At 37.6% G+C, this 25,535-nt stretch overlaps 1 protein-coding gene across 2 annotated transcripts; it reads left to right on the top strand.

Annotated features, from left to right (window-relative positions):
- Positions 1 to 1,880: 1,880 nt before the first annotated feature.
- Positions 1,881 to 23,963, top strand: erbb3a (erb-b2 receptor tyrosine kinase 3a). 2 transcript variants are annotated; one of them, XM_086087039.1, is made up of 29 exons: positions 1,881 to 2,158; positions 8,928 to 9,085; positions 9,268 to 9,454; positions 10,714 to 10,839; positions 12,147 to 12,212; positions 12,287 to 12,405; positions 13,409 to 13,550; positions 13,647 to 13,760; positions 14,081 to 14,198; positions 14,287 to 14,360; positions 14,456 to 14,546; positions 14,650 to 14,667; positions 14,835 to 15,052; positions 15,902 to 16,034; positions 16,146 to 16,239; positions 16,355 to 16,509; positions 16,583 to 16,636; positions 16,729 to 16,870; positions 18,119 to 18,238; positions 18,325 to 18,423; positions 18,539 to 18,724; positions 18,812 to 18,967; positions 19,066 to 19,141; positions 20,076 to 20,222; positions 20,325 to 20,422; positions 20,512 to 20,712; positions 20,908 to 20,976; positions 22,553 to 22,814; positions 22,913 to 23,963. In XM_086087039.1, the coding sequence occupies exons 1-29, from the start codon at positions 2,047 to 2,049 to the stop codon at positions 23,692 to 23,694; spliced, it is 4,317 nt and encodes a 1,438-aa protein (XP_085943165.1). In that variant the 5' UTR covers positions 1,881 to 2,046; the 3' UTR covers positions 23,695 to 23,963. The 2 variants fall into 2 exon arrangements, with proteins under 2 accessions (XP_085943165.1, XP_085943166.1); XM_086087040.1 differs by lacking the exon at positions 1,881 to 2,158 and adding an exon at positions 7,117 to 7,210.
- The last annotated feature ends 1,572 nt before the right edge of the window (positions 23,964 to 25,535 follow it).

The raw sequence follows: 25,535 nt of genomic DNA, 5'->3' as shown, positions 1-25,535 counted from the left end.
ATAATATAGCTTCTTCAATTTTCTTCAACTCCTCTTTTTCTTCTTTGAATTTTACAGTAGTGTGTATGCCGCGTGGCACTATGCTGCCTCACACAGGTCAGTCTGGAAACTACAAGTGGCATTGCTGTATTTGTGTGGTGTGCTCATCTGGAGTACACCACACATGATAAGAACAGTAAGAACACCCATGCTGATTAGACCCCCCCCCTCTCTTTTATGTGTGGGGATTCTCACAAAAAAAAGTACGTGTGTCAGGGTTATGATGGTTTTGGATGTGTCATGATAGTTACTTTTTATTTTGTTTTGATTATTTTCCCCATAATTTTAAATTCAGTTAGGGTGGATTTGTCACAGGTTATTTTTAATTTTAATTTTAATTTTAATTTTAATTTTAATTTTAATTTTAATTTTAATTTTAATTTTAATTTTAATTTTAATTTTATTTTGTTATTTTTATTTTTTAATTTTTTTTAAATGTGATTTTTTTTAAATTATTTTATTATTTTTAATTTTAATTAAATTTTAATTTTAATTTTAATTTTAATTTTAATTTTAATTTTAATTTTAATTTTAATTTTAATTTTAATTTTAATTTTAATTTTAATTTTAATTTTAATTTTAATTTTGAAATTTTAAATTTTTATTTTTATTTTTATTTTTATTTTTATTTTTATTTTTATTTTTATTTTTATTTTTATTTTTATTTTTATTTTTATTTTTATTTTTATTTTTATTTTTATTTTTATTTTTATTTTTATTTTTATTTTTATTTTTATTTTTATTTTTATTTTTATTTTTATTTTTATTTTTTGTTGGGGGGGCGTCATTTTTGGTAGTTTTTTACTAGTTTAAAAAAATATATATGTGGAGTATTTGTTGAGTGCAAAATTAGAAATAGTTCACTTAGTACTGTGTAGTAACGTAAAGTAAACGACAATTCCCAAACGACTGCCTTCCTCCTTCTGTATGGGCTGTACATCAATGCGGATATAAATACATTTAAAATGAACCTGAAAGCTCATGTATGAGATTAATTGGCAAACACAAAAGCGAAGGACATTTTCACCATAATTAAAGCTAGTTTTGGTAAATTTTATAAATGTAAAATGTAGTTTGTTATTGAACATTTTTTTCAAAAACATTTCAACACAATTTTACTTTGTCAACAAAAATGTTTCAACTACTGTGTAGTTATTTTTATTAGATTGCATTAATGATAACATTGATGTGTGTACTATGACAGAGACACACAAACAAAATACAGTGGTTCACTTTCATTTTATTTTGCAAGCATTTTTTTTTCTTGTTTGAATCGCCAGCATAACAAATGGTACCATTCCATCTTAATCATGGCACATTCAGCTTGTTGTTTGTGCCAGTGTACATGACAACAGGTTCAACATTCCTGAAGCGATACAGAAGCGATTCTCATCAAATCCATTGATCTGTGAAACAGTTAAGAAGCATAGCAACGTAAGCCAAATAAGGTCATATGGATGCTATCATGCTACACACTTCAATTCAGCTTGTAATAGATTGCTATACTTTATTATCATTGTAATTAACTGAGAGGCAGAGTACACCGTGGACTGGTGGCCAGTCAATCAGTTTTTTAAAGTGGGAGGTAATAATAGAAGTACAATAACCTCTGATGCATAACAACATTCAAAAGTCACAATTTATTCCTGTCTTCCAAGGTGTTTCAAGGTTTCCAGTTTGTGTGCTTGTTGGCTGGCTATGCGAGTGTGCGTGAGTATGCATGCACGTGTGCGTGTGTGTGTGTGCGCGCGCTGTTCACACTGATCCCTCCCATTCAAATCAGAGCAAGGGAGAAAAAACGCGCTCCACTCTCTGATTGGCTTCCAGCGACGCTCCAATCACTGCTGGATTCATTTCAACTTCACACTATGAGCTGGAGACGGAACGACTAGGACCGTATCTACTACCGTTGCTCCTGGATCTACTACTTTCACTGATCGAAATGAGCCTTTTGGCCCTTTTCTTCATGGGATGGTAATGCTGCTTCGGAACAGCGTGACGTTTTGAATGAGGATGACCACGCTTGTGAGGAAGGGCAAACAGGTGCGTCGTGTCCTGCTGCTGCTGCTGCTGCCGCCGTGCTTGGTTCTGCAACTCTGCAGTGCTCAGACGCAAGGAGGTAAAATCACACACGCACACACGCACACAGTCAGCAGATTACCAAATTTACATTTTTGTCTAATCTTAACTTCGTGCTGTGATATGGGAAAAAAAAAAAAAAAAACACCTGTCGGGCCACACAATCACAACCTGCTCTACAAACTTCAAAACCTGTTTGCAATGAGTCACCTGCACCTCTCCCACAACTCTGTGGGCTTATCTCACCTGTCACACTTTCGAGGTTCTGGAACGCGCAGAGTTGCTCAACTCATTTCAACACACTCTGAAAACACACAGCAGTCTTAAATGTTTTAATTTGTTATGCTGTTAATTTCTTTCATTTGTGAAACATGTTAAGTAATAGGGCAGGTAACAGATAGATAGCGAGCTAGCTAGCTAGCTAGAAACCTAGCATGAAATCACTAATATTTGTTTCTCACTTGACCCTTTTGAGCAATAACACAAGTGTTACATTGTGTTACATGACATCGACCCAGAGGAAGTGTAGCGCCACTGAGAGCGTTGTTGTGATTTGAATCCAAGAGAGAGTATGTGAACTTTGACCCCGCCTACTTGTTACCTTCACCTGCTGCTTCAGACGTCGGTGGCGCCTGGGACTGAGAAAAACAATGTGGTCAAAAGCAAAACAGTCGTCAGAATCTCATCATCAGGCTGCGGCAGCTGATGTTCAAATGTCAAGGAACAACAACAACAACAACGTGATTTGCATGCGACCACACCTCTATGTTAAAAAAACAACAACAGGGCAACTAATACAATTTTAAATCAATCTGAGGGCTAACGTCATTGAGGCTGCTGCTTTCTTGGCCTGTTGTTAAACTGGAATTTACTGTGCAGTAAACAGGCCTGTTGTGAAAGAGCTTTTATATGTATTTATGATTTTACAATGTAGAAAGATGACTGTTTATGACTGATTAGCACAGTTGTGTGTCTACAAGACGACTTAGGCTGTTAAGTTTCATTTCTCATATCTTGCTTTATCAAGGACGGTGACCTGGTGGTTAGCAGGTGTGCCTCACAATTCTGCGGTTCTGGATTTGAATCTAAAACTTACACTAAAACTAATAAAGACTACTCTAAGACTAAGCATTTCGGAAAAAAAAATTAGAAACTAATAAAAACTACAAACTTGCTCTAAAAACGGATAAAAACTAACAACATTTTAAAATAAAATTCAAAATGAAAAACAAACTAACTATAATGAAAAATCTTGTTTATCAAATGGTGGCTGGGGGCTTTAATTAATGAATACCAGACATTTAGTTGAGAGGAGGCCTTTATTTGAAAATGCTTGTACGGCTTAAGTTAGACATGCCAATCTCTTGACTGATGCACGAAAATGCGTTAGGGTTAGGTTAGGGAATGGAATGTACAACAGCATCACATTAGCGGATTGTAGTTGCATGTCCTTTTTTTTTCTTTCAATTCCAATGAATAATGTAGTGCAGTTAGTTGGCGCAGCTAATTGGTCAAGTTTGTGTTTCCACGCGTCACGAATGTTAAACGAGTGTTCCTGAACAGCAAAACAGTACACAAGAACAAAATAATATTTTAATAGGGCATTTGCGTTAGGGTGCACTTGCTGATGTGCTTGGATTTATTATTGATTTTTTTTTAAACTTTTTTTTCCCTTTACAACAGAGTTCTCATGGGCTGGTTTGTCCAAAAATAAAAAAATTAAAAAATCCTTGTTTCTCTTTGTCCGCGACCCTACTTTGTGGCCTTACAAGAATGGAGGAAAACACAAAAGTGCCTTGTAGAAAATGCAACGGGTTACGAGATAGGAGGATTTACACACATTTGGATTGGTTGTTGAATTCAATGACGAATTGCATGTTGTTGTATGTTGCCATGGGCTGCGCAGCAGTAGGCAAACAAATCAGGCTGTGGTGTGGTGCACTGACACCTCCTTCGTGCACAGGTGTCAAAATCAAACCAAGGATTCGTTTAATGTGACCCACTAAGCAAATGATTCTTGCTGAATGTATTCATCATTTTAAATTTGACAGAAAATCGAAATTATAAATCATTGTTTATTTCCTATTTACATTTCACCAAATACCTTCTTGACAAAATTGGGCAACAGTTGTACTGTATACCAAAATATTATTATATATTATAGGTGTTTCCTATATGTTAAGAATATACAATACATGCAGTACAGAAATCAAATGCAGGGCAAATGTGTCTTTGTAAATAACATATTGATATCATTTATATGGTTTTCAGAGCCTGTCTACAATGTGGCCCCTGACGAAAATTAGTTTGATGTCCCTGCCTTAGCGTAAACTTTCCTCAAGGTAATAGTGGGACTAGCTCTCTGTTCTGAAATAAAAATGAGGCAATGGACAGCTCACGGTGCAACTATTTGAGGCACAGTCACTATTTACAGTACAGGACGTCCGTGGTTTACAAAGGATTGCGGTTCATAAGGTGACCTAACCAGGATTTTATCAATTACACTAACCAGTACTTTAGTAATATTTCCAGTAAATAATTGGATACAACACTTCTATCCAGTCTATAAATATAAAAGAACGAGATGAGAAAACAGCCCCGGAACCTTCCTGACACACCTCGTAGATTATATTGTGTTTATCTGTAGATTTTAAATTAATCATAGGCAACCTTAAGTTATTAACATGTCAAGAATGATTAATTGAAGCAAATTACTGTTACTCCCACTGCCAGCATTAATTGACCTGCTTTAATTACAAGTCCTGATCAGCAGTGACAATTTGTGCTGGCAGGAAACGACACCCGCGCTCAGGTATCTGTGCATGTGAGCTCGCTCATCACGCAGTCATTTCTCGCCGCTCTTTGCCAAGTTTCTGTTTACCGCGCTCATTGTGTCAAGCGCTTTACTCGGGCTGTCATCACCTCCTCCTCCCTGCTTTGCTTTTAAAACAGAAATCTTGGTAACGACAACGCGTAAACCCGATATGTGTTGTGTTTTCCTCCTTCCTTGTTGGTTTACAGTGCAGTTCCGAGGGCAATGACCCCCTTTTCGGGCCGTTCATACTATGGTTAGCGGTGGAATGATCCAACACAGCCAATCGCACACAAGATGCGACACTGATGCGCTACAATTTTGACATCTCTCAAAAAGGAAGCCATTGTTTATCTGTGTGTGTGTTGACTCTAATCCCTCCGCCCCGTTCCTTTTTTTTCTCACCCGGCATCCGTCTGCCAGCGCTGAAAGTCGTCCTTTGATAGAAAACCCACTCGGCCTGTTGACATTCTCAGCCTCCCCCAGCCGCAGCCTGTGCATTGTTTGCATATCGCTCGTTGCATTTTTATGCTACGCTAGCCTGCTATTAGTGTACACGTGCATCCATCCCTTTGCAGTGGAGGAAAGTTCAGTGCTGCACTTGAATACATTTTTACAGAGGTGGATTGTTTTGTTAAGACACTCACTGGGTAGATTGGATTAGTTTTTACCCAAGGTTGGGCTAATTATTTTGACCCAGCAAATTGGGTTGAAGCTCGGATTTTGAACAGAGTTTTGTTGTGTACTGAAGTAACAAAATTAGCATTATTATTAATCAAATCTATGCTGGTAAGTTCTTGGTGCTTCAAGTCATCAGTAAGGGTAATTTAATTTAATTTAATTTAATTTAATTTAATTTAATTTAATTTAATTTAATTTAATTTAATTTAATTTAATTTAATTTTTTCCCCTTTGTTTGGATCAAAATGTGGTTGTTCGGTCAAATCCTCATATAAATAACCCAGCATGGGCTCTGCCTTTTTTGGGTTAGCAACTCAATTTGGGTAACTTTTGACCAAGCAGTGTTAAGAGTGTATTTATTGTTCTAGCAACATTTGACTTGCACTAACTAACTAACTAACTAACTAACTAACTAACTAACTAACTAACTAACTAACTAACTAGCTAGCTAACTAACTAACTAACCAACTAACTAACTAACTAATTCCAAGCAAAAATTAATAAAATGAAAACCTGAAGACAAAGTAACTCGCACAGTTTATTATCAAAGAGACCAGACAATTTGTCATGCATGTGCAGCTTCTTGAAGGGGGGTGGCCAAAACACTGTAAATGTTTCAGATGCAGCAAGACAGACAATAGGCCAGGCAGAAAACAGCATGACAGAATTCAAGAGAAGAGGAAAATGCATACAGTTGGTTTTACACCTTACGCTATTGTTCTTAATAAGGTAAACTGGAACTTGCCACCTCTGTCAGTTTGTCACCCTGCTCCGTCACCTTTGCATTATGAACATACTGGCGCATGCACGTTTGCATTGAGGTGTTTTAGAAGCTGTGGTCCATGACACAACTAATACTGTTTACATTTAAATTTTGTATAATTTCAGTGGAACTCCCCTGAACAATTTTGTTTGTTCTAAGATATTGATCTTGATTATTATTATTATTATTTTCTTGCCTAACACATTATTTCCTAAACAAATTGCTTGGTGATGTCAGGGGATAATAATATAATATATTTGTTTTCACATCTATTCGTGACAACCCCAGGTTCTTGAAAAACACAATAAATGGACTCTTATCACAACTTTATGGACGCATAGGTCACGTACGCTGCTCACATTGGAATAATCATTTTAATCATTAACCTGTTTTGTTCCTGTTCCTTGTTGTTCTATTTTGACCCTAATGGAATGTGTTTCTGCATGTATTAATATTTGTATGTCGTTTAACTTATTGCAAGCCCAAGCCTGGAGGCTACTTTAAAACATTTGTACCTTTACAGTCACCTTGGAGTTGAATAATTAGCCCAGTATGGTCCATTAGTGTTGATTAGGATCTTACTTTTTTTTCGTTCTTTAAAAGCTATTTCAGGGAATAATGTAAAGTGAATAACAAATATGTTCAAAGCACAAACTGACTACATCATAGAGCCTTTGTTAACTGTAGAGCCAAAGTTTGAAGTAACGTTTTACCAGTTATGTGTCATGTGTGTGTGTATAAAGACAAGTCAACGTTATAATAAAATTCCAAATTAAATGAAACTACACACAATGAAACACAAACAGGAAAGTGCTTGCAGAGTGATTTAATTTACAGTAAGTTAGCATCAGTACTGTAAAATGAATATGTGTATGATAAGGAATAGTGAGTCATTGATAGGGGTATGAATTGCCAAGTACCTGCCGTTCATAGGTCACGATTTGATTCGGTACCGATTAATCCCGATACGAATCGATAAATTGATTATTGCGATTTTTTTTAGAACTCAAATTTAGAAAATACAAATCAGTAAACTTGTACATGTACACTGTAAGATTTGTATGAAAATGTATTTATTTATCAAAAAAATCAGGCTTATAACTGAGCCACTGCATTTAACAAACAGGTTGTAGTCTGTTTCGTGTTTGAACAGCACTGAGATAAAATATTAAGGCTTAATGTTCCATTAATATAACATTCTTCCATTCTTAATGTGTGAACCCTAACCCTAAGTAAGACGTTTTGTTGAATATTTCCATAAAAAATTGATGTTTAAAAATCGATTCGGCCGCATATTGAATCGATTCGAGAATTGCGTGCTGTAATATCGTGATATATTGCCGAATCTATTTTTTCTAACACCCCTCGTAATTGATATACTTTACTGTATTGCTCATTGTACTGAGATTGTACCGAGAAGCCAAAGCAGTTCCCGAATCACAATAAGTACATTTTTTTGTTCTGTCGTCATTACAGTTTCCCCCTTGCCATCACTGACACCGTGATGTGGTCGCATCACAAAAAACACAAAAGTAATAAACTAATAATAATAATAATAATAATAATAATAACAACAACTAATTATTATTATTATCATTATTATTATTAATAATTAATAATAATAATGATAATAATAAAGACGAAGAAAAAAGTATTTTGACATTTGAGGCATATCTTTTTCAAGAAATTGAAAATTAACTCTTAAGTTGTACCCCTTTTGTGTTGCCCAGTTTCCATGTCACACTGTATTGCTGTAGTGCAAACTCTTCTTTCTTTATTTCACGTTAACTGACTCCATACAAACAGAGACCCCCAAATGATGGGTTTTCATCAGACCGTTAGTGTCTTGCTGCCTGACATTTGAATAGCAAAGCAGCCTCGTGGTGATTTTCAATGAATGAACTCCTCCAGCACATAGGCAAGACCTTGTCTTATGTTTTCTTGTTGGAGCCTCACCCTTTATATACAGCACAGTCCTTGTTGAAGCAAATCCATTCATATTCTGCAACTTCTGGTCTTTTCTTGCAGTTTTTGTAAGCGTGGCCCATGGCTGGCCAACTGACATTGGAACAACATTACAAAATTGTTGCTTGCTGAGAAGTTTTTTGTTGTTGTCCCCAACTGCAGTTCAGTGCCAATTTGAGATGTTTTATGGCCATCACGATGCCTGTACAATTAAATTAACACTATCCATGGCAGGTTCGGAGCAGTGTTACAACCATAAATGGTCTCAAACTGGCACTCAACTGCAAACATTTCTTGCGAGGTGACAATTTGGCAACGCTGCTCCAATGCCAATTGGTGAACCATGGGCAAGGGAGTGATATGCTTGCAAGAACTTTTTCTGCCAAACACTTAACCGTCACAACTGTTGAAAAAAAAAAAACAATGGATAAGAATCACACTTTCATCATTGCTAGTTTGTTGCTGTAGTAAAGAAAATCGTAGCATGTGATGCAACCCAACAATGACGTTATTGTCTGTGGCCCACTCCTTTGGAGTTGTAGTGAACTATTTGACCTTTGTCATGTTTATTCTTTATTTCTTTCCCAGTGGTAGTTTGTAGCGGCACCCAAAATGCTCTGAGCACGACGGGAAATTCCGAGATCCAGTACAACTTGATGCGGGAGAGGTACACTGGTTGTGAGATCGTCATGGGCAACCTTGAGATCACCATGATGGAACACACCAGAGATTTCTCCTTCCTCCAGGTGAGCCACTCAAAATGAAATAAATAAATAAATAAATAAACAGTAATTGGATACATTACTAGGCACACCTGTACAATTCAATTACGTTCTGTAACCCAAAATTAAGAAAGTTAATCAAAAGGGATAAAAGTCCTTCAGAGTGCAATGCCAACCAAAACCACCAATATTTAAATCCCATGCAGTCCATCAGAGAGGTGACAGGCTACATCCTGTTCGCCATCAACGAGTTCAGCTTCCTGCCGCTGGACCACCTTCGTGTCATCAGGGGCACCACCTTGTACGACGACCATTACGCCTTAGCAGTGATGGTCAACTATCAGAAGGACGGACAGCACGGCCTGCAGGAACTGGGCCTGACACACCTCACAGGTACACAAGAAAGTCATTTTGTTCTTAAGTGGGGATCCTGTTTTGGTTTTTTTAACAAATCATTTTGTACTATTGTCAGGCTTATATTATACAGACACAGTTTTAACAAATATGACAAAACGGGATTCAAAACAACCAAAACAAACTGAAGTGTATAAATTATATACATGCATATGTTAGCGTGCATACAGAGAATGTATTAGTGTATTAGAGTATACAGTATAGGCTATATGTTGTTATATGAGTGCATATTTCAATTTATATGTTAGAATGCACAGTACAGTATGTTTGAAGGTGTATGATAGTATATACACTATGTTTCAATGTACATTTTACAGTTATAGTTGATAGATTTAGTATTACATTCACTAGAAAAAAACCTCAGTTTTTTTTGTATTTTTGTCTGTGTTTTTTTTAATTTTAATTTTAATTTTAATTTTAATTTTTACATTGAATATCCCCCCTGTTTTTCGGAGTAATTTTCTATTAATTTTCCTTCTGTTTTGGGAAATTTTTTCTGCTTTTTGAATATTTTCTTTTAATGTTTTTCAGATTTTTTCCCAGTTTTTCGGAATATTTTTTTTCCGCTTTTCAGAATTTTTTATATAAAAAATATTAAATAAAACAGAAAATTAAAAAATAATCAAAAACAAAGCCACCCAAAAATTAGCTGGAAAAACAGGAGTGTTTACAATATGCGTATAACGACAATAAGATGTAAACCATTTATGTATAGCCTACACTATGTTAGTGTTTGTTTCAGTGATACATTAGAATACAGTATATTGTTTAGTTTAGGTGCGTAGTAAAGTATGCAAGTGTGTGTTTTAGACCGTGTCCAGTATATATTCGAGTGTATATATTAGGGAGTATATATGTTATAGTGTACATGTACAGTAAATGTGAGAGTGTACGTTTGAATATACTGTATCCGTTAAAATATATAACGTTTAAGTGTGGGCGGCTGCGCAGATAAGAGGCAGCTTGTTGGAGCTCCCACACTGCCACGCCTTCAGCATACCTGTCGTTGAACATCAATTGTACGTGTGTAGCGTGTATTGTTTTTGGTGAGGTCATAGCAATACTTCGTTCGTGTAAGCCTTACAACTGCCGGTGAAATATGAGCACTTACCCACGATAGTGCATTTCCAGTGCTGCAATATCTTATAATGTCTGAGAATGATACGATGAGTCATGGACGTGTTGCGGCTTGTTATTTGTGTCTCATCATTTTTACATGTAATGTCTGCCACACACAGAGATACTGGAAGGAGGAGTCAAGATCATCCAAAATAAGTACCTGAGCTACGCCCCACAGGTTAACTGGCTGGACATCGTAAAGGACGGCGCAGCGCCTATTGTGTTGGAGGACAATGGAGCTGAAAGTGAGTGAAAAGTACATCAAATCAAATTAATTGCTGAGGCTTGTCATGAGGGTAAAAAAGAATGATGATGTACTAAAATGCCTGTGGAAAAGTTGGTTCTTCAATTTTTGTTGATTATACCGGCGGTTGACTTCCTGGACTGCAGGTAGATACAGCAGCTTGAGAAAAAAAAAAGTATATTTTTTAAAGTAGCTAAACTAGCTTCAGCTACAGTGGATATAAAAAGTCTACACACCCCTGTCCAAATGCCAGGTTTTTGTGATTTAAAAAGTGAGACCAAGATAATAAAAAAAAGTTTAAAAACTAAACGGTTAAACTTGATTTGATTTTGTTTATGGTGGCAGGTGTGTGCTCGCTCTCATTTAACATGAGTTTGAATGTGATTGGTTCATTATGAACAGAGCCACATCTTCATTTTAAGAGGGTGTGCAAGCTATCTTTTTTTCTTTCTTTTTTTACGTCAACTCTTATAAATATTTCTTTTTTTTCCCAGTTCAGTTTTCAGTTATATTTCAAATTAATGGTGGAAACCTTTTGAAATGATCTCTGAAATATTTATTCATTTGAACCGGATGAGTGTAGACTTTTTTTTTTTTGACCTGTTGTATGTTAAAGACAAAACACAGTTGTTAAATACGGTAGACACTTAAAGCATTTGCATTGTGTACATTAAGGGAGTAGTACAAAATGCAACAATGTGAAGAATTTGATGAGCTTTTGGAGCCAGCCCAAATATCTGACTTGAAATATCACCACCCAGTGAGTTTTAACTGATATCATCTGAGCAAATATAGATTAAAAGGGCCTTTTAGTGATAATGATGTTAAAAGTAGTCCACACTTTAATCCCTTGTACACTCAAATGTTGAACATCAACATACAATAGAGAGCAATTACCTTTTAAATTTGAATGTAATTTGTGCTCTATGTCCCTGTGTACAGGTTGCCCCAAAATTTGGGATTTAGGATGATTATAAAGGCAATATTTATTAAAACACATAATGTACTTCAATTGAGTTTTCATTAGCATTAATGGGATGAATACCATTTGTACAAAGCTTTTAATTCCAAAGAGTTCACCTTTAAAGATATAAATATATTTAGCAACTGTTTGAGCGTGCATATTGTATATTTTTGGGGCACTTAAAATATGTATGATATTTGTTTTACTATTCATTTTATATTCTATCATTCCTCAATGTGAATAATGTCATTTTCTTTAAATGTCTGTCAACTGAGGTGCAATTTTGTGCAAAAGTGTTAAATCAATAAAGCTATTAACCTTACTGAAATGAATGTATGCGTCAGAGCCTTGCAGTGAAGCATGTGAGGATGTTCCATGTTGGGGTCCCGGAAACGACACGTGTCAGATCTGTGAGTGACATCGCCGTCTTACTTTTCTGTGTGTCCGCTTGTTTAACCGACACGTCGTCTCAAATGTGCTCCAGTGACAAAGACGGTGTGCGCTCCCCAGTGCAATGGCCGCTGTTTTGGCCGGAACCCAAGTGAGTGTTGTCACACTGAGTGTGCGGGAGGCTGCACTGGACCCCTTGACACTGACTGCTTTGTAAGTCCCAATGGTTGGCTTCCTTTTCTTTTCAGATCACAATGTCAAATCAATGATTGGACCAAAACGAATGTTGTTTGTCCCCAGAGGCGTACTTTGCCTTTAAGACAAAAAAAATCACGTGGTGGCCATTTTGCTGTCAATTGAAAATGACAGTGGCTTAGGGCTCAGGTAATGGCCAATCATGGCTCAGCTAGCGAACATCACATGACCAAACTCAGAAAACAGTTGAGCCGTGATTGGTCGTTACCTGAGCACTGCGCAACTGTGATGTAATTTTCAGTCGACAGCAAGTGATAAAATGGGCCTCTTGAGATGGAGACAAAATGGTGGATTTGGCTGCTTAATTTATGTTACAGAAACGCAATATTAACTCATTTACTGCCATAAATTCTTATTTTTTGAATTATTAAAAATTAAAGGCAAGAGGCGTTTAAATTTTTTAATTGTAATTAATCGCATGACTTCAATAGTTAACTCACGATTAATCACAAATTTTACATCTGTTCAAAATGTACAATTTAAAAAAATCTAGGTTTTCATACTATTGTTAACAAAAGTGGAAAAAAAAATGTTAAACTAATATGAATAGTTAAAATGAATTTTTGACGTTTATAGCCGTCAATGGCGGTGAATGGATAACAAAAAAGAAGAAGATTATTACAAATTCGGGACGTCAGGCAATTAACGTTTTTAATCGATATTAATCGCATGACTTCACTAGTTAACTTGCGATTAATCACAAATTTCATATCTGTTCTAAATGTACAATAAAAAAAAATTCTAGGTTTCATTCTATTGTTAACAAAAGTGGAAAAAATGTTAAACTAATAGAAATAGTTCAAAATAATTTTTGACGTTCATAGCCGTGAATGAGTTGTTTTTTTAAATTCTAATATTGCTAATGCTAATATTTATAATCCTTGCGACACACTTACTTTTGAGAGCCCCAAGACCAGGCTGACCCAAATGACAAACTCCGACCATATGTTCCATTTTACAGGCTTGCAGGAACTTCAACAACTCGGGTTCCTGTGTCCCTCAGTGTCCCCAGACTGTGATCTACAACAAGCACACCTTCAAACTGGAGCCCAACCCCGATGCCAAGTACCAGTATGGCTCCATCTGTGTGTCCCAGTGTCCCAGTGAGTCTCAAGCAATCGTTGTTTTACAATTCGCAATATATTTGTGGTGTTTGTGTCTCTTAGCCGTACGTGTGTGTGCGCGGTTTTTTTTCACAGCAAACTTCGTAGTGGATGGCAGCTCATGCGTGAGCAATTGTCCTGCACATAAAATGGAAGTGGAGAAAAATGGATTGAAAAGGTGCGAGCTCTGTGGAGGCCTCTGTCCTAAAGGTATGTAAGGTGCTGAATGTCACAGGTGTCTAACTAAAATGACCTAAATGCAACATTTACATTCCAGTGTAGTGTTAATCATAGAGCCAATATTTGTTTTGCATTCATTTAAATTTCCCCCTTTCTGTTTTCATTTAGATATATTTATTTTCATTACATTTTAAATTTTAAACACAACTCTTTAACAAAAGGTACAATGAGTCAAAATTTTATATAATTAATTCATTATAATTATTCATTGAAATTCTGCAGAGTATTGGACGTGCATAGTGCATTATTTCCCCCAAAATGGATTCCTCCATTGAAATGTTTCCTTGCAGCTTGCCGCGGAACAGGAACTCAGAACCGACAGACGGTGGACGCTCTTAACATCGACAGTTTCATCAACTGCACAAAAATCCAGGGCAGTCTTCACTTCCTGGTGACAGGGATCCACGGGTAACAAGACTCTCTATGTCTAATGCTTGTGTCCTTGATGTCTGCGTGATTTGAAATGACATTTGCGTCTTTTCTGCCAATAAAAAAGTGATGATTACAACAACATCCCAGCCCTTGATCCAGAAAAACTGAAGGTTTTCAACACGGTGCGAGAGATTACAGGTTTGTGTTTGTTCAAAATGTGACTTTTTCTCAGCCATTTTGTGTTCATTTTTCTTTGGTTTGACCGCTAAACACACACAATATATTACTTTCAGACATCCTCAGTATTCAGTCATGGCCTGAAAACATGACTGACTTATCCGTCTTTTCCAACCTGCAAACCATTCAAGGCAGAACTCTTTACAGGTGATTTTTATTTTGGGGCCGTTTTTATCCACTCTGTGTAACATTGTATTCTAATACAGTAATCACATTGTGTCTTTTTTTGTCCCCCTTTAAAACCATTTAGAGGAGTGAGCTCTCGAAGGTAAAGTAATATTTTCATGTACCCACCTTTTTTTTTTTCTTCTTAATCTTAGTTGGTGGTGGGTGTCTTTTTTTTTTCCATGTTTTTTTCCAGTGACAATCATTTGGAAACAGAATGACCAAATCTTGTTTTCCCCTCCCTTACATTAAGTTGTCGTTATTTTTCAGGGGCTACTCACTGCTGGTGATGAAGATCCCATCCTTGACCTCTCTGGGCTTACGCTCGCTTCAAAGAATAAATGACGGAAGCGTCTACATTACAGGGAACAAGAAGCTGTGCTACCATCACACTGTCAACTGGACGCGCATCTTGAATAGCAGTTCGCGCCCGCAGCGACGCCAGAAGTACATTGACATTAAGGAAAACCGGCCAGAAAATGAGTGCAGTGAGTTGATTTGGCAAATATGGCTCTGGGGCCACGTACGGCCAGCTGCAATCTTGCAATTTACATTATTGGCAGTTCTGCAATAGTTATTATTGTATTAATTTAGCTGCCCCCCCTCCCCCTTAAAATTGATTAATTGCATTCATGATTTAATTAATCAATTTAATTAAAATTATTTATTATTATTATTTATTTATTTTACTTCAGACTGTATAGGATATTATATTGTAGATTTTTTTTATTGAATTTCATTGTTTTTTTTCTGCATGTTTGAAATAAAAAGTTCACTCATTCAATCAATCAATCAATCAATCAATCAATCAATAAATCTCGTTGACTAATTGGTTTATGACTTTATTGTGAAAAAAACAGAAAAATATTTATATTTTTACATATAAAATTAACATTTTTATTTTATGAAATAATTAGTCACTTAATCATACTTACATAAACTCTACCAAATAAAGAAATTGAATAATTTTTATATTACAATTAAGTATTTTATATCTTACATATATACACGTTTATATATTTATTTATTGTTATTGCTATTGTTGTTGCTGTGACCTTCGCTCTCAGCCCACCATAGTGATCATTTATCTAATTAAACAGTGTAAATAATATAATTATTGTAAAATATATAAATTTACATTTAATTAAAAATGTTGTATTTATTTCTAAAATAATTGTTGAATTGCAAATAATATTATGATCCCAAAAATGTTGTGAATTATCATTGTATTCTGTTAATGTATTTTACACAGTTTACGTACACATTTACCGGTAATTGAATTTGGTACATGAAATTTAGATGACATTTACTGTATGTCTGTTTGTGCATATGTGTAGTTGAGATCGGCCACGTGTGCGACCCCCTTTGCTCCTCGGAAGGCTGCTGGGGTCCAGGCCCGAATCAGTGTCTCTCCTGCAAAAAGTACAGCAGAGGGGGAACTTGTGTGCCAGACTGCATGTTCTTGAAAGGGTCAGTTTTCATTCTTGCCGCAATCCTGCCAACCCGACGTTGCTATTTTTTTTGTTTTGTTATCTCCAGTTTTTGGATGCATTTTGAAACATTATTTCCATCCTGTTGTAGGGAGACACGAGAGTTTGCGAATCCATCGGGAGAATGTATGCCTTGCCACCCTGAGTGTAAAGTCCAGGAGGGGAAGGAGACCTGCACAGGCATGGTAAATAAAATAAAAAGAATGCTCACAAAAATTCTTGAAGTCTGGTACATGGGCTCGCTCTAGTGGTACAAGAAATAATCACGAAACCCAATTTTCAAAATTCCCTTGTGTGCAGGGAGCAGATGAGTGTGTAGCGTGTGCCAACCGTCAGGACGGCCCACATTGTGTCTCCTTGTGTCCTGAGGGTGTGATGGGAGGCGAGGGGGTCATCTTTAAATACCCAAACAAGAAGGGCCGCTGCGAACCATGTCACATCAACTGCACTCAAGGGTAAGGCAAACCTCTGAGACTTTGTGAACTCACTGTGTTTTTTGCGTTTAGCTGAAATATGATTTCTCTCTAGGTGTTTTGGGCCGGGAACTGGAGGCTGTATTGGTTCCTCCAGATACATTTCTGGGTAGGTTTCGTCACTCATTCATCCCCCATTTGCGCTCATGTATTAAGTTTCCTCAATGTGAAATGTCTTTTTCTCCATTTTTGTCTTTCTAGACAAGCAACCACTGGAATCGTGCTGGGAGTTATTGTCCTTCTGTTTGCCAGCTTTTCTGTTTTCGTGCTGAGCGTTTTGTACCGCAGAAGCCTCGCCATCCGTCGCAAACGAGCTATGAGGAGATACTTGGCCAATGGAGGGGTGAGTCTGGCTAATGGCTGCGTTCTTCTGATGGATTTATTGTACGTAAATCTGGGAATATATTGAAATAAGTAAAAAGAAAAAAAAATCTGGATTTTTGGCTTTGGGGTGACATTTCAGGATGAACTTAAAGAACATTATTGGTTAAGTTAAATTGATCTAGTCTAATATTTTGAATGCACATGTAGAACTGTTCACTGTTTCACTATTTTGATGTTCTCTAATAACAAGCTGGGCAGCAAAATTCTCAAGTGTGGTACAGTACCACTTCTTTTTAGTGGTACACAGAGAAATCACTAAATTACAGTACATTTACAAACTGCATTACAGTATATGTGAAAGTGGCATCAACTTAAAAATAAATATATATATTTTTTAAAAACCAGTACAGTACATTTGTTAAGTACTGTTCAGTTGTATTTAATTTTAAGTGCAAAACATTTGCAATTAATCACTTATAATTGTTTTATGTACAACATTTTGAATAATTATTTAGATACATTTTTTTCCCCGTATATTTAAGAGTAACTTAAACTTAAACTTAAACTTTATTTCTAGATTTTCAGTTGATAGAACAAACAGACCAACAGAATACAGACAATATGAAAAATTATACCCCCCCCCCCCAAAAAAAACAAGAACAACAACAACAACAACAGGTACTTGACATCAAAAGACGAGAGGTAGAGACCTAACTCCACAAAACAAAGAGTATGGTAATTTCAAAATAGTATTTGAGTACATTTAGGAGTATTTAGGTAACTTTTCAGGGGTATTTTTGTGTGTACAGATTTAAAAGTATTAAGAAACTTTTAGGGAGTATTTCAGTAGATTTAAGTGATTTAGGCAGCTGTTATTGAGTATTTCATAGTATTAAAGTAACTTTTAGGGAGTGTTTGAGTACATATTGGCATATTTTAGTGAGTATTTCAGTAGAATTAAGTGTATTAGGGCACATTTTAATCGGTGTTTCATAGATTTAGCAGTATTTTAGGAAGTAAATTATTATTATATTTTTTTTATTACAAACTCGGGTGTTTAGGTCACATTGTACACGAGGTTTAGAGAAATTGAGTACACTGCCTTTTATCTATCCCTAAATGTTGTGAGTCGTGTCTATCTTGAAATTTATTCATTTGCTTCTTCTTTTTACAAACAATTGGGAGACTTTCCAGTGCCATACATTACAATATGCTCATCCACAACTAATCCTTTCTAGGTTTATAATACATCTTTGTGTGCTCTCAGGGCTTTGAGCCGCTGGATTCTGGTGAGAAGGGGCCCAAAGTCCACGCTCGGATCTTGAAATCCACTGAGCTGCGTAAGCTCAAGCTGCTGGGTAACGGCGTGTTTGGATCAGTTAATAAGGTAGTGAAGATTGTGCCAATGCGAACAACATTGTTGCACGCTTACTACTGACTAAAAGCACGCTAAAGTCCTTCTGCGTTTCACAGGGCATTTGGATCCCCGAGGGAGATACAGTGAAGCTTCCAGTTGCCATAAAAACCATTCATGATCGCACTGGGCGGCAGACATTCTTCGAAGTGACAGATGTGAGAAACCCAAACATCGCTCATTTTCGAAAGAGAATTGAACAAATATATAAATGCGCGGTTATAACTTCATCAACTGCCAGCAATAGTGATGAGTTCTCAATGTTGACGGCAGCACATGATGGTGATGGGAAGCTTGGACCACGTCAATGTCGTCCGGATCCTCGGCATCTGCCCCGGCGCCAGCCTGCAGCTCATCAGCCAGCTCAACAACCAAGGCTCCCTGCTGGAGCACGTCAGGAACAACAAGAACAAGCTCAGCCCACAGAGGCTCCTCAACTGGTGTGTGCAGATTGCAAAGGTAAAGTCAAGTGGTTTGACTGAGCAGCACTTCTCTATGTAATAATAGCCAAGGTGGTGTATTGCATTTACTGTATTCTGTCATTAGGGTATGTATTACCTGGAGGAGAACAGGATGGTTCACAGGAACCTGGCTGCCAGAAATGTGCTGTTGAAGAATAATTACACCGCCCAGATCTGCGATTACGGCATTGCCGACCTACTGGACCCTGATGACAAAAAGTATTTTTACAATGAAGTCAAGGTTCGTATACTGGCTGAAAAATTGACTTTCAGTCAAATAAAGATCACTGGATTAAATGTGTGTTGTATTTGAATACTGTACTTCACATATGCATTTAGACACCAATCAAGTGGATGGCCTTGGAGAGCATCCTGTTTCGCAGATACACTCATCAAAGTGACGTCTGGAGTTATGGTGAGTCATGTTTTCGGTGCCATTTTCTGCATCAATGCAAAATGTGTTTTCCAATAACAGTCATATGTTACGTTCATGTGTGTTTGTGATTAGAAATGCACAAATGTAGTCAGTGACTTGGGCGATCAATCATTGCCAACCTCTGAAATGATATACACTCACATATTTATTGTTGCCTTTCCTTTCTTTGTGGCAAACTGCTTCTTCATTGACAATCACACCATGTTTTTGTGGTTCGATATAAAATAATACCGTGAATAAAAATTGCACTGAGAGCGAACACTAACCGCTTTCCTGACCTGGCGTTTAATTCATTCACTCCCAGCCATTTTCACGGAAGCAATCCCCTTCACTCCCGGCTCTTTTACTGGATTTGGACTGATTTCGCAAGGCCCACAGAATATTGTGTTCTATTGCTATAAAAACAAAAGAAAGTATCTTCTTTCATCAGGAAAAAAAAGGATATTTCTATCTGTTTCCGTTTTGCAGCAATTAGCATTAGAATATTGCTAAGTTTCATCATTACTCACAAATCTATTTCGAATTCTGAGTAATTGTTTTTTCAACATGGTCCTGGTTCATTTCCTATGCTCTGCTGCCACCAGCTGGCCGTTTGTGTAATAACTACCATTTCTTCAACCGTTCTTTGCAGTTGAGAGGCTGCATCAAAGCCTTTAAAAAAACACACACACATAAAAACGTATAAATACGTCTTTGGGACACGTAAAACATTTACGATGGAAGCAAATGAGTTAATTATGGTAATAAATATATTTTGATGAAGCAAACTTAGGAAAATAAGGACAAATTATTACAACAAATATGACAGGACTTGGTGGGCAATAATACATTGTTCTCTATCCTACAATATATGTTGAAAGTTGTTGGGTGCCGTGCTTTTTGATGCCACATCAAATCTGGCATTCATTCACAGGCGTAACAATATGGGAGTTGATGTCCCACGGGATGGAGCCGTACTCAACCATGCGCCCGCAGGACGTTCCTGATCTGCTGGAAAAGGGCGAGCGACTGTCCCAGCCCCCTATTTGCACAATTGACGTGTACATGGTCATGGTCAAGTGTGAGTTGATGAACATTAGTTTCCGCTCAGAATTACAACCTAATCAATATATTGATAGGATTGAATAGCATTTTTCATTGTAAATGTGACAACAAACTGCAGGTTGGATGATTGACGAGAACGTCCGTCCCACATTCAAAGAGCTTGCCAATGAATTTACCAGAATGGCGAGAGATCCTCCTCGCTACCTGGTGATAAAGGTAAGACAGCGAAACAGACTCGGTAACAGCACACAGGTATTATGTTTATGTTTAATTTGTGTCAATATATATTTTTTTAATGCCAACAGGAGGACTGCAGCCAGCCTGACGGGCCCCCTGATGAGTTTACCCAACGTAGTGCAGACCTGGATGACTTGGAGGATCTTGACTTCGAGCTAGAGGACCAGGCGGAGGAAATATCAATGGACGACCTCAACCCGCCCTCCCACTACCTGTCTCCCACTAAGTCTAGGAGCCTCAGTGGCCTGTCCAGGATGGATTCTCACAAAGTAATTCTTGTCTATTTTTAAAATACAAATGTTCAGAAAGTCACTGTGCAGACATGTTCAAATACAATTAGTGTACCTTCTGTATTCTACTTTCAAATGTTGTTAATAATAATAAATGCACAGTGACTTTCCAAACACTGTGCATATATTCTAGTGTAACTTCCTGTAACGTAAATATACCTTGTGTCTGTTAAGGTGGTTCTGAGTTCACCAAGTGGTGCTGGTTATCTGCCAATGACCTCAGGTGTAGACAATCCAGGACAGGTAAGCTGCATTTGCTTTTGAGCCAAGTTATTTGTTTTCTACCACTACACTGGCTAAACCACGATGAGAGCCATTACTTGTGGGGGCTAATTGTAAGTTTCGAGTTGTCTTTGTTTTCTTTACTCCAGTGATGGCAAAATCGAAACTGCGTTTTGGTACGTACCGGAACCCAGGCGGAACTTGTGATTCGAATCGCGTTCCTAAATCTGTCTCAGTAATCAGGATGTCACGTGACAGTTGCCTTTCGCGTTCCATTACGCCAAAAAACGTCCCATTGTTTCAGCAAGTGCCTTTTCTGAAATTAAATCAAATCTGACCATTGCACTATATTAAAATGTCTTAAATTTGAAATAAATCCAACCTAAGTATACTTCGTATGTAAAATTGCGCTGCTGAATTATCGCCCTACATGACAAAATGTCAACATCCTCTTGAATGCTTTGAACGCAGCGATTGGTTTAGTAGTAACGCACCCGCACGAGAGGACGTTATCCAGGTAACCCAGGTTCAATTCCTGCTATGGGTGTCATGTTTTTGCAGGTCATTATTTTTCCTCTCTAATACTTTCTGTCAAAACTTGATGCCCTGTCGCAAAAATAAATAAAAAAAACAGCCTTTGAAATGTAGCCTGTTGAAATGTAGTTTTTGATCAAATGTGATAGCACTTGGGGTTTCATCAAAGCATTTAAGTCATGTTGAGAGGCAAAATTAAAAACAAACCAAGTATCAGAAACAAAAAGCTCATCTATACTTATTTTGACGGGGTGGGGGTTATTCAGTTTTTGTTTGCCATGATATTATTTCTCTCTCTTATGGTGTCTATTACAATTATAGCCCGATTGTCAGTTGTGTAAATTAGGTGATGACAGACAGCCAATTGTTAGTTTCCTTACTGGGGAGCTGGGAACACTTATCTACTGTTTGATTGTAATGTTTCACACTTGGCCACCAGATGTCGCTGTGGGGAGATGTTTCGAACGCTCCAAAAGATTGATTCTTTATGTGAATCAATCGTTTCAAATGATTTGATCGTTTCAATGTTCCATTTCTGCCATTCCTACTTTACTCCAACTTGAAAAAAACAACAACAACAAAAAACTTTGGCATTACCGTTTTACCGTTCTCTCTATATAATCTCTATTCTTCTTTGCTCTTCTAATTATGCGCAACAAAGTATATCTTTTTCTTCCTGTCTGTCTCGAACGCACAGTGATGTTTAATAGGAAACGCTACTACCACCTAGTGGTAGAAAGAATTCAATACACCATTTTAACACAGGAAACAAATCAATGCTTTTTTTTACCTTCTTTAACTAAATCTTAATGCATACTTTTAACTTCAAATAACTGCTAATAATCACTATGAAATTATTATAGATTAACTGTATCATTAACTAAAGATACAACATTACTATAGAATAGATACAGTATTGCCCAACTACAGCCTCTAACTTTTCATATGTGAAAACTCTCACGACACACCACCGAACAAAAATGTCACAAAAACTATCCTGTGTCAATATATTCACAAACGTACTTACACAATGTGAATGAATGCATTGTTGACAATATTTCAGGCTTCGTGGCAGTCACGTTCTCGACTCAACTCTGCTCGCACCGTATCCGAGAGTTCGGAGGGCTGCGGCACCGCCACCGAGCTGGAGATGATCGAGGACTTATCTCTGACTGGCAGCCCGAAGCGTCGGCGTCATCGGCAGGACAGTGCCTACATGTCCCAGAGAGACAGCTTGTCTGGTGGGCCGCCTGAGACGCCCTCCCCAGAGATGGACGAAGAGGACCAAAACGGTTACGTGCTGCCTGGAGACAGCCCGGAGAGAGGTGATATATTTGAGTTTAAGCAGTATAGAAAATGGATGGATGGGTTTATTGATCCAAGTGAGTAAATGTGAAAAATAACTGTACCTCTTACTTCCCAGAAACCTTGCTGTGTCCGTCTCGAGTCATTCCCGGCGGGTTGGGCAAGTCGCACTCATCCGGGCTCTTGTACAACATGAACGACGAGGAATACGAGTACATGAACAAGCAGACGTGCCTCTTGCCCCGAATCAACAGTCACCTCAAGGACAACGGCCACCGGCTCAAGGCCAACAAGAAGCGAACATCCTCACTATCGTCACAGGTGACGGCGAGCTTGGGTGATGTCACGCCATCCATCAGGAACAATCACAGCTCCCAACAGCTTGGTTCTCAAGAGGTTAAATATGAATATATGGATATCAGGTGTAGTGAGACGGACGAAGACCCTCCGGCACATGACCCTCCTCCTCCTCCTCCTCCTCCTCCTCCTCCTCCTCTTATAGCTGCTGGGATGATGGAAGAAGAGGAGGAGGACGAAGAGGAGTACGTGGAAGACAGTAATTACCATTACACAAACAGACAGCCGAAACTGAGACAAGCTCTTCGGGAAAACAAGGCACTGAAGATCCAGGATCGGGACGGGGGCGAGGCTTATGAATACGAAGACATGGACTGCTTCACTGCCGTCAAGCCTGCAGACGCAGCGGTGTACCAGAACATGCAAACAGGCGGCGAGGGAGAGGCAAGTGGCACCGCGGCTCGTCAGCTGGGCGTCAACCCTTATGTAAAAGTACGAGCTGGAGTTGAGGTGGGAGATCCTGCAAATGGGGACAGATCCTTTGACAATCCCGACTACTGGCACAGCAGGATGTTCCTCAAGCCCAAAGCAGTGCCCACATGAAGAAGCCTCATCTGCTCCTTGCTTATTTCTATTCATGAAGGACTTGACAGAACATTACATCAAAAGCTAAAATGTAGCCCACTTCAACTGACAGAGAAATGTTAAAAACTATACACTACTGTATTCAGGATTACCAGTGGGGCATTTCCACATACTTATATGAGCACTGAAGAGAGAGAGAGAAAAAAAAGACCACATAACAAGCTATATCCAGTATTTTTGTTTACAATTTGACATGAACAAAATTGTTTTTCTTTGTATATTTTCTACCTAAAATAAAACAAACTTTGTAATATGTTGTCTGAGTCGTGTTGAATTAATTTTAAACTACTTGTACATTAGCCTAGCACAGTCTTATCCGCTGCATAAATGAAGGAAGGAATTCAATACAATACAATAAAAATAATTAATCTCATGAATGAACGGAATGAAAACAAATAAATGCAGAAAGCATTTTAGATCATACTAATGTATGTGTATGTATCTTGTTATTTATAAATACAGACAAATAACAATAACATTGAATACACAATAGGCGACTGCTGCAGGGGAGCTTGACCGATACATAGGGGGGCTGAGAAAATAATTTCAAAATATACTGAATATAAAATCAAATCCTGAAGGGGCCTAACTTGGACTACACAGATTTCTGGTGGGGCCCTAGCACCCTTTAGCCCACGTGTTGGTGCCATCCCTGCAATAGAGTCTTGGTTTGGTGACCCTCATTTATTCTGCTGGGCAAAATTTATTTATTTTTGCAGATTTTGACTCTTTTCCCACATAAGAACAACATGGAAATGTTTTTTTTTGGGGGGGGGGGGGGGTTATCTCATGTTTTTAGTTGTTATAGTGGATGCCAGGATAATATAACTGTAACGTGTTGTAAACCTATACGCTTATAGGCAACATTTTTAACATCAACATCATGCAAATCAATTTGCGATTGTGATCGGTTATGTAAGATCCAATCATGAAATAGAGGCGTTGACATCATCCAAATTTTGCGTTTTATTGGTTTAGACATGCGAATATGTCATGTCCACTAGGACCATCTATGGGTCTGAAGGGGTTAACTAACACTAATAACAGTAGCAGCAGCAAGTGTAAAATCAGATAATAATTGTTTTGCATTCAAATTTATTGCGAAAATATATATTTCCCCCCCCCAGATGTTTTTTATTTATTAATTTTTGTTTAATATTACGATCTCTCTCTCTCTCTCTCTGTCTCTCTCTCTCTCTCTATCTCTCTCTCTCTCTCTGTCTCTCTCTCTCTATATATAAAATAATTCAATTATTAATGTTGATTAAATTTCCCAGATGTTTGTTTACCAATCAATTTTTGTTCAAAGTTACGTTCTCTCTCTCTCTCTCTCTCTCTCTCTCTCTCTCTCTCTCTCTCTCTCTCTCTCTCTCTCTCTCTCTCTCTCTCTCTCTCTCTCTCTCTCTCTCTCTCTCTCTCTCTCTCTCTCTCTCTGCATATAAAATAATTTAATTATTAATGCTGATTACATTTCTTATCAACTACAGTAAAGGCGTTGAGATTATTCAACCGTCCAACCACTTTCTGTTTACTTGAAATGTCAGTCGTACGACTCGTACCATCCATGGTTTAAAACCGTTGATGGTGAAGACAACCCCCATGTGGTCTTCCATGGAATTTGTTGAGTAGTTCACGTTTGGTCTGACAAAGAATGGAAGTGAAAAGAAAAACAAACAAATCGTTAATAGGTGGGTGTAGAGGTAAATTAAATTTACAATAAAGGTTGCGGGCATGATTTCTCGCGGTGTCACTTTCATTACCAATTTCCTCGGAAATATCCAATCCGAGTTAAGTTTCGA

Source organism: Leptonotus elevatus, chromosome 10 (genome assembly GCF_054856555.1).
Source record: "Leptonotus elevatus isolate MCC_2025b chromosome 10, RoL_Lele_1.0, whole genome shotgun sequence".
NCBI classification, from domain to species: Eukaryota; Metazoa; Chordata; class Actinopteri; order Syngnathiformes; family Syngnathidae; genus Leptonotus; species Leptonotus elevatus.
Note: the sequence above shows the minus strand (reverse complement) of the source record. Positions and strands in the feature narration are given on the sequence as shown.

What these genes read in the sequence shown, in the direction of transcription:
- erbb3a (XM_086087039.1), top strand. Translation starts at nt 2,047, where the DNA reads ATGAGGATGACCACGCTTGTGAGGAAGGGCAAACAGGTGCGTCGTGTC. An exon ending in AGGAGACCTGCACAGGCATG is followed by an intron (nt 16,240 to 16,354) that starts GTAAATAAAATA and finishes CCTTGTGTGCAG; the next exon opens with GGAGCAGATGAGTGTGTAGC. An exon ending in TGTTTGGATCAGTTAATAAG is followed by an intron (nt 18,239 to 18,324) that starts GTAGTGAAGATT and finishes TGCGTTTCACAG; the next exon opens with GGCATTTGGATCCCCGAGGG.